General features: G+C 42.8%; 1 protein-coding gene across 5 annotated transcripts in view; it reads right to left on the bottom strand.

The window, feature by feature from the left end:
* Positions 1-820: 820 nt before the first annotated feature.
* slc2a1a (solute carrier family 2 member 1a) overlaps positions 821-10,042 on the bottom strand; it is a 32,930-nt gene continuing 23,708 nt past the window's right edge. For all 5 annotated transcript variants that reach the window (XM_068017016.1, XM_068017013.1, XM_068017012.1 and 2 more), the window contains 2 exons: positions 5,788-5,915; positions 821-4,067 (listed from right to left, as the gene is read on the bottom strand). In XM_068017016.1, coding sequence (XP_067873117.1) covers positions 3,843-4,067; positions 5,788-5,915 — 353 coding nt within the window. In that variant the 3' untranslated portion in view covers positions 821-3,842. The remainder of the gene's footprint in view (positions 4,068-5,787; positions 5,916-10,042) is intronic.

Here is a 10,042-nt window from a genome sequence, read left to right as displayed (position 1 = left end):
AAGCAAATAAAGCTTTATTTGTCCAGACTGCTTTTGAGAATCACTAGTAAACATATATAGCAGTCATAAAAAGCTAAGAATTGGGAATATGGTTTGTAATGAGCACCCTCAGAAGACGTGAACCTGGAATTTAAAGTGTACTACTTGAGCTTTGTTGTGTTATAGAACGATGAATGAAGTCATTAAATGGAAAAAGACCGGGTACACCTACCTAAGTCCAGAGAATCTAGTTAACAGACTGGTGAGAACCATTGTTTAAGGCTCCCGTGTGTGCATAGGACTCTACCTTAAGTTTAACCAGTTCAAACTGCACAGCCTACAAACACAAGGCACTGATAAACTATCCATTGTTTGTCCACATGGGAACACGCTATCCACTAGGTCATTGGTTTGGAGATATATCTGGAGTCAAGTGGGATGAAAACAAACGCTGGAACCAACCCAACCCCAAAAGATTCCAAAAGCAAGTCAGGCTGGCTGGTCAATCAACAATGATGATCAGGAGTAATCTGAGCCTTCCCCCTCGTGTATCTGATTAATGAGTACAATAAATAAGCCATTGAAAGAAAATGTGTCACCATTGGGGTGAAAATGTTTCTTTACCTTTGGGCTTGCTTCCTTCTTCTGCTGAGATGTGTATCAGTTTGTGTTACAGCCTCTCCTGGGGTGTCCTGAATAGATTCCATGATAGACCCACAGCTTCTGTACTTCTATGGGTTGCAGTGATTCTGCTGGTTGTCCTATCAGAATGCTCAGATGGAGAAGGTTCAACTCTCCATCAAATTACCATAATAACAAAGCACCAAACACAACCTATAAACTTCAAATGTCATGAGTTGATCATTATAATTGATTGAAATTTCTGCATCTTCATATAAAAGAATTACACCCTAGTTTGTTGATCCAGAAGCACTAATCCAGATCATTTACAATTTCATCTTCACAACAAACCTTGGGCTAGAAATTTGGGCACACAGAATGAAGGGTGTGCAACAGGGAAGTAGGGAGTAGGCTCGGGTTCCTGCAGCTGAATGTTGGAGTCCAAGGCTCGCCCGATATTGGGACATGGGCCTCATTTCCATCAAACTAACATGGCATGAAGAGTCAGCTGGTCAGAGTTAAAGAAGATTGGGCACCTGCCAATGCCAATGGTAAGTGAGGGCTGGGAGGAGAAGAGAGATAAGATGGCAGGCTGGGCGAAGAGATCGGAAGCCGTGGTTGTGTGTGTGTGTGTGGGGGGGGAGGGGGGGTTAGAGGAAGTGGTGGTGATAAAGGAGTGGGGGAGAGCGGGAGCCTGCATTCTTTAAATGGTGGGGTTGGGAGAAGCACTTCTGCTCCTCCCGCTCTACATTCAGGCTAAATATATTTACCATTTTTTGATCACATTCATAGGTCTATAGGTCCCAAGGACAGTCTGACATTGACTGCCTGAGAGCAAATAAGCTCTGCAGTAGGGGCTTCCAAACAGACATTGGGCCTCTTTTTTTATTTGTTTATGGGATGTGGCATCACTGGCAAGGCCAGCATTTATTGCCCATCCCTAGTTGCTCTTGAGCAGGTGGTGGTGAGCCATGTTCTTGAACCACTGCTGTCCTAGTGTTGCAGACACTCCCACAGTACTGTTTGGGACACAGTTCCAGGATTTTGACCCAGCGATGGTAAAGGAACAGCTAATATATTTTCAAATCAGGATGGTGTGTGGCTTGGAAGGGCACGTGCAGGTGGTGGTGTTCCCATGTGCCTGTGGCCCTTGTCCTTCTAGGTGGTACAGGTCAAGGGTTTGTAAGGTGCTATTGAAGGAGCCTTGGCATCTTATAGATGGTGCACACTGCAGCTACCATGCAGGTGTGATGGAGGGAGTGAATGTTTAAGGTGGTGGATGGGGTGCTAATCAAGCAGGCTGCTTGGTCCTGGATGCTGTCGAGCTGCTTGACTATTGTTGGATATTTGCATATGCTAAGGGTCTAACACCTATTTCAGGCCTGTGCCCTGAGTCACAAATATCTGCCTATTCCCAATATGGTGGGCAGAACAGTTCTGGCCGGAAATATGCATGTAATACCTGTCCCACGCAGATGGAAAAGGAATAATCACCAGAGTATAAAATAAAAAGAGAAAATGCTGGAAATACTCAGCAGGTCAGGCAGCATCTGTGGCGAGAGAAGCAGAGTTAACGTTTCAGGTCTGTGACTTTTCATCAGAACTGGCAAAGGTCGGAAAAGAATTAGGTTTTAAGCAAGTGAAGGGGGTAGAGGGTGTGGGTAGTGGGGAAGAGAACAAAAGGGAAGGTGTCCGATAGGGCAGAGGGCAGGAGAGATTAAATAACATAGCTGTCATGTGACAAAGGCATAGAGTGTGTTAATCACCAATGTTGTTAGCAGGTAACTTGTTTGAAGACTTATACAGTATTAACAAGCAATAAATAGAATAATAATTGAGACAATTGTGACTTGTACAGGAAGCATTTTAAAAATCCAGTGGGAAGGAACTGAAGTAGGTTTATGGTTAATAATAGATATATTTCATTTTCATCATCATGCTATCACATGGAACTGACAACAGAATCTACAAGCTTACTGACATTATTAAGTTTCATGATTTTAAATCAAACTCAAAAGCTTTCTTGATATTTTTACAAGAAACAAAATGCTTTGAACAATAAAATGGCTGGAAATGTTGCTGATTCAATTTAAATAGCAGGATTTCAACTATTCTAAATGATGATATTAAGCTTAATGACATGTCTGCTAGTTATTAAAATGCTTAAGTCACAAAGTGAAGCGGTGCTTTGCAATCTGACCTCCTTTCAGCCACTTGTCCACCTAAGTCCCACCGATGGGTGACCTAAAAACTGCCTGTTTCCAGCTGCAAGTGGCCTGAACCCTCATTCAAAGCAAAAAAAACGAATAAGGGCTTGAAAAGTTACAGCAGGCACTTGCTATAGAACAGTAGGAACCTATATTTCTATTTTTAGAAACTGTGATCGATAAAGTTGTTGCAGAAATGGATGCTACTGGAGAATGTCAAGGACAAGGATTTAGCAGTGCCTTCAGTTAGGCCCTGGTTATATGTTATCATCCCTTTGGCAGCTACATTTAATCAAGAACAACAACTTGCTTTTATATAACACCTTTCACATAGTAAAATGCCTCAAGGTACTTTCTGCAGTTCTTTGTTTCTTCTGCTTTTTGCAGGAACAATTATTGAGGATCATAGAAACATAGAATGGTTACAGCACAAACGTTCAGAAGAGCAACTCACCTAGTCTCACTTTCCCACCTTTTCCTTGTAGATAGTTCTCTTACTTCCAATAGTTATAAGACCACAAAATGCCCTTGTAGTTTTTAAGACTTTTGAGAATGTATCTCAATTAGCATCATATTTAGCTTCTCATATCAATGAGCTCGCTAACTAAATACAGAACAACAGCAGTGCAGTCTTAACAGAAACAAATAGATTGAAATCATGCAGGATGACTGACAACGCCTTACATTTATATAGTGCCTTAAATGTATTAAAACATCCCAAAGCACTTCACAGGTGCATAATGAGACAATAATTGGCACTGAGCCAAAGAAGGAACCACTGGGACAGGTGACCAAAAACTTGGTCAAACAGATAGGTTTTAAGGAACGTTGTTGAAGATGAGAGACAGCTGGAGAAGGGGGAAAGGTTTAGGGAAGAAAGTTTACTTATTCCTCTGCCCATTAGAACAATTGAACGATTCATTTTAAATTTTTTGTTTCAATAGTGGACAAAGGAACTTGACAGAGAACATGCTAAGGTGCTTGTTACTAATACTGCACCAGGCGATTTCAACTCAAAGAGAATCACAGAGGTGGTTAGAGTTTTGTGCTCTTCACTGCCTCCCATTTTCCTGCTTGCAACTGACCCAGATTCAGGTGCTCTGTTTCCACCCTGATTTCAACTTTGTTCCTCTTTGCCAGAATTCGACTGATTTCCAGGAATGTCTTGTTTTTTGTTTCGGGAATGACGATGAAGATGTAAATGAAGGTTGCGAGGCAGATGCCACCAAAAATGATGAAACTATATTCCCCGAGCCCTTTCTGAAAGGAAACATTTTTTGTAAGTCAAACATGTGAGTATGATAACCACGCACCTTAGATCCCAATTTCCATTCCTGTTAATTAATTAATTAAATATCAATACGATGAACAGGTGACTCCTTCGACAGCACATTCCAAACCCGTGACCTCTACCACCTCGAAGGACAAGGGCAGCAGATGCATGGGAACACCACCACCTGCAAGTTCCCCTCCAAGTCACACACCATCCTGACTTGGAACTATATCGTCATTCCTTCACTGTCGCTGGGTCGAAATCCTGGAACTCCCTTCCTAACGGCACTGTGGGTGTACCTATACCACATAGACTGCAGCAGTTCAAGAAGGCAGCTCACCATCACCTCTCAAAGGCCATTAAGAATGTGCAACAAATGCTGGCCTAGCCAGCGATGGCCACATCCCATGAACAACCAAAAATAAATTAACAGAAGTCCATTTACAGTGATTACATGGGAGCAACTCATTGCACATATACATTGCCAAGAATTCCTGAATGAATAGGTGCTTTTTTTTTTTAAAAGCATAATTAATACTTCTGGTGCATTTTGCTTTCTTTAAAATAAAAGATTTTTATATAAGAAATAGGAAGTGCTTAGAGATGGAATACTATTATTTTACTTAGTACCTAAGTACAATACAGGCCAAAATGCAGAGTAAAGTTCCCTCTATATACAGCAATAAGGGAAGATTGCCTCTGGTTGTTATGTCTTAGTGACATTGGAAACATAGCAGGAAGGTTTCCAATGTTCGTTCCTTCAGATTAATTTGTAAAAGCATTCAGAAAGAACACATTCACAATTTTGCTAGAAAACAGGTAGATAACATCTACATTATGTCTCACTACTAGTGGAAATCTTTCTTCATTTTGTCATAACATTAAACCCGTGAAAAGACTGAAAGGAGAAGACCATCTAACCAATGAAGGAGTGAGCCACTGGCTGAGTGGTAGCATTCCTGCCTCTGAATCAGAAGGTGAAAGTTTTGATTCCCACTCCAGATATCCCCAGCAAGCAGAGACTAGATTATGGTTTCAAAATACTGCACGAGCATCCAACAGGATAGTCATCGGCAGATAGAGTGGTAGTATTCCCACCTCCAAGTCAGGGCATACACCCCAGACCACACAGTCTTGGTGAGTGGAGACTGGAGCACCACCTCTGGATACGGGGTTGATGCCCAGCTTAAGTATTGGGGTCTGATTGGTGCAGCTGCCCCTCCCATTGTTAAAGGGTAAGTGGGGTTCTAGCCTAGGTTACAGCTCACCTAGAAGGTAGAAACTGTGAGGAAGGCAATGTAAGACCATCTCTGCTGCTCTCTACTAGTAAGTGGTCCAAAAATCTTATGTGCAAGATTTGATTTCAGACCAAATAGGCAGTTGAAACTTAAGTTGATCTAATAAAATGGTCAAAAAACCTTGAGGAGTTAAATTACCAATCCTTGTTTGTACATTTCTATCCCATTCGGACATGATTCAATCATCATTGACCCATCCCAAAACTCAGAGGAGCAACTCTTACAATATCAGGGTGACTTTCCCTACTTTCTAAACCAGCTGCCTTGTGGCATCTCCAAGTGAGATTTAACAATTTTAAGCAGTGTTGCACTGTAATCTGGTTCAGACTACCCAAATCCACGGCATAGATAGTGAATGATTGGGTTTAAATTTTAAATCCAAAATAAGTGAAGCTTAAATTACATTTACCTCTAGAAATGGGAAAACAAGACCCACAGTGAAGTTCGATAACCAATGCACTGATCCTGCCACCATAAAGGCAGCTGGTCTGGAAGACTGACGAAACATTTCTGTTGTTATCACATACGGAATAGGGCCTTGAATTGAGAGAAAGAGAAAGACTGCAGTTAGTAACAATATCAGGTATTTCACAAAGTGCTTTCAAAATTAATCTCATCTCCATCTAATGCAGGAGAAAGAGCGTTTATCCCTGTTTGAATGTCTTCGTTCTTTTTCACCCTCCTCTCCACACGCACAACACTCCTGACTCATGTTGTGTGTTTGTGCAGATGCTGTGTCTCTGTCGAGCTAGAAATGTGGAGAGTGTTTTTATATACTTCTTCCTTTCTCCTTGTGGCAAAAGGTCATGTTTTTACTTTCTACCCCTGCCACACGGCCAAGTTGCTATCAAGAATTTACATTGTGTAGAATCACAGATGCAAACCCCAGCTCTGAATCACAAAGCCACTAAGATGTCATTAAGAAAATGGAGCCTGTTGTCTATCATTCGTTAGCATTATCAAACAGAGGAACATCCACCCCAATGTTTCCAGGTTGACATTATATGATTTTTGGGTGGGGTGGGGAGTATATATATTGTGATGTACAAGTTGTGCGTGACAGACTGGATGGGCCAGTGCATCTTTTCCTGTCTGTCATTGTCAGATTTTCGTATGTACGGCATAAAGAATTTGCAGTTCTACAGAATCTTTCACGACCTCAGGATGTTGACAGTCAACGAAGTATTTTTGAGGTATAATATAGGCAACCACTTATGCTTAGAGTTTTAGCACAGGAAACAGCTCAATAACCAAAATATTATTGTGCTGGAGTCTCGAGTAGGCCCTTGATCTATGTTCGCAATTCTGCTTCTGTTAATCATAGTTGTGTTTGTTTTGTGAATTAAGCCCTAACTTCTGGAATTCCCTCCCTAAACCTCTCCACCTCTCTAGTTCTCTTTCCTTCTGTAAGATGCTCCTTAAAATCGATCTCTTTGACCAAGCTTTAGGCCATCTGTCCTAATATCTCTTTTTGTGGCTCAGTGTTAAATTTTGCTTGATAACGCTCCTGTGAAGTGCCTTGGGATGTTTTGCTAGTATAGGTGCTATATTAAGGCAAGTTGTTGTCAGATAAAGGTTAATTGTCTGGAGGCGAAACCTTCATCCTCTTCTGTTTTCATTGTCAGTGTCTATGGAGATATGTTCCTTTTTTATCGATAGAGGATGTTTGTTATTTCCCTACTCTGCCCATCTTCCCAAGCTGTACACTACCTCCGGACGAAAGGGCAGTTAAGTGACTGTTCTGGGGCCCCTGCCAATGCCACTCAGTTACGGATTCTGTGTCCGTCCACTTCATGGCACGGCAAGTTAAAGCAACAACACTGTACTTGGATTGTCGCACATTCCTGAAGTGGTACGGGGTGCAGGGCCAGGAAACAGCTGGAGTGAGCATCGAAACAAAATAAATAAATACAGCTATTAAACTCTGTGACATGCAAAGAAAAGCCTTGAATAAAGTTCTGGATCTGAATGCTTCCAGGAATGAATCCTTTGATGATTAATGAGTAATGCTTTGGCCCCAAGTCAGTGAGAGATTCTGTGACTTAAGTTCTTTTGAATCTGCAGTTGAAGCTGTTCAGCTAGTTTGTGCTGATCTCCTGACTCCTCGGGAATTATACATGCTGTGTGGGCCCTTGTGACTGATACCGTGAACACAGCCACGTGAACCACTGAGACAGCAATACAATTTTCAGTTCCAGTCACTGCAGCAACTTTAGCTATCCGGATGTACTTTGCAGTCAAGTAGTAAATAGGATTGCACACAGAGATTGAGATAAATATAATGAAGATGGCCTTTCATCTCACTTTACTTCATCCATCCAAAATGGTCCTCCAGTTCACCCACTGTGGCATCTTAAATAATTCCAGGGGGTTAGCCTCGCTACCCTACACAAAAGCTCTCTCTGTGTCAATTGCAGATTGACCTGTTTTGATTGAGGCTGGAGCGTTGGTCTTTAAATAGTGTAATTGGATCTTTGATGGCCACCTGGAAAGGCAGATGGGGCCTCAGTTCAATGCTTTACCTGATAGACGCTTCTCCAACATCCCGTTTTGGAACTGTCAGACTAGTAATCTGTTGTTAAGTGCTGGTGAGGCTCGAACTCATGATTTTCTGACTCAGAAAGGAGATTGCCACCTCTTTGGTGGTGACTTAAAAAGTAGGAATATTAAAGATATGGGGAGAAAACGGGAATATGATTAGACTGGATGGCTCATGTGGAAGAAAGGACTGGCACAGACTTAGAAACAGAAGAGACCATTTTGGTCCATTGTGTCTGTACCAGTCGAGAAAGAGCCTAATCCCACCTTCCAGCTCTGGCTCCATAGCCCTGTAAGATATGGCACCTCAAGGGGGGGCGGAGTGGGAATTGTTGGGGCTGCTCCACCGGTGGCAGCTGATCATCTTCCCAACCTGCCCCTGAGCAAGTTCCCCGGTGACTGGAATGCGTTGGGGAGCTGTACTGATGCAACTCCCCACTATGTTCCTGGCCCTAGCCCCCAACCACCTCCCCCCACCTCCCCCCACCCCCCAGCAACCCAACCCTGATTCCACGGGCCGGGAAGGTTCAGCCCATTAACTCTGTTTCTCTCTCCACAGATGCCGTCTGACCTGCTGAGCATTTTCAAGTGCTTTCTGTTATTAATTCTATGATTCATTATCTGGCTGTGGCTCTGATTTCCTACCACAGATTCCAATGTTCCTTTTACATGGAATCAGTAATACTTTATATGAAGGGTATTTCACATATGAACAATGTGATACCATATTTGAACAATGAGTCAGCCACAGAGCATGCAAGTGACAAGCTCATGGCCAGTCAAACCCATGAGTTATAAATACTGTTCAGCCTTGGGGTTACTATTTACAGAGCGAGATTGCAAAGCAATATAAATACATTCATTCTATAAAGGTTTAGTTCACCAAATACATTTTTTAAGCTTCAGTGTGAAAATCCAATTTAACAGCGGTCCAACACAATTCCACAGTATGGTGTCAGCACTTTTGCCTCTGCAGCAGGATACGGATTCAAGCCCTGCACTAGGATTCAAGCACATAATCAGTGCAGTACTGACAGAGTGCCTCATTGTTGGAGATGCTGGCCTTGAAAATCTGTGATCATGTTCTTCCATCACAATTTTGGCTGGGTGGGACTTGTGTCCACTGCTCCAGGTACCTGTTCAAATTCCAAAGATTAGAGGTATTTTTGTAAAGTGGGTATGCGGCTGTGCCATCGATGGCACAGTTGGGGCTCCTGCTAGGTGGGTGCAAAGGTAGGAAATGGACAATGAAGGGAAGCCACTATGGGAGAGCACCAGAAGGTCTGGAGGAAAAGGGATTTGCTCCTCTAAATCTTGTCCCTTTTCCAGAACATCTGGTCACTTTGCGACCTGTGGTGCAAGGAAAATGGCCATTTCAGTTAGGGGAGTTCCACTTCGGCCACCTGGCAGTACTGTACCTCCGATTCATGTAGGTTTACAGTATGCTGAGGGGGCAGAACTGGTGGAAGGTCAATTAGATTTTGTCATCACCATAGTCCCGCCTCATTCTCTGACATAAATGGGTTTGGAAAAAGGAAACTGTCTGATCTCTCCCACGCCCCATTGCCCCTCCCAGAAAACAGCAGCATATTAAAAAGGGGGGCAATGGCCCAGACTGGGTCCAAGCCTTATTTCTACCCTCAAACTACTCAAATAATGCACCAATTGGATGACATATCCAAGGAAATGTGATATCACTGTCTTTAGGATGAAACTTTAAACTGTAATCCTACCTGTTCAGGTGGTACATTTCAAAAAAGAAGAGGGGGGAATTCTCCTGGTGACTGGGCCAAAGATGTCTTGCTGCAATTGTATAGAGTCTTGGTGAGACAGCACCTGGAGTATTGTCTACAGTTCTGGTCTCCTTACCTAAGGAAGGATATACTTGCCAAAGAGGGAGTGCTGCAAAGGTTCACCAGACTGATCCCTGGGATGGTGGGATTGTCCTATGAGGAGCGATTGAGGAGACTGGGCCTGTATTCTCTAGAGTTTAAAAGAATGAGAAGTGATCTCATTGAAGCATGCAAAATTCTTACAGGGCTCGACAGGGTTGATGCAGGAAAGATGTTTCCCCTGGCTGGGGGAGTCTAGAACCAGGGGACACAGTCTCAGAGTAAGGGGTAGGC

Source organism: Heterodontus francisci, chromosome 37 (genome assembly GCF_036365525.1).
Source record: "Heterodontus francisci isolate sHetFra1 chromosome 37, sHetFra1.hap1, whole genome shotgun sequence".
NCBI lineage: Eukaryota > Metazoa > Chordata > Chondrichthyes > Heterodontiformes > Heterodontidae > Heterodontus > Heterodontus francisci.
The sequence above is the reverse complement of the archived record's forward strand: the minus strand, read 5'-3'. Positions and strand labels throughout refer to the sequence as shown.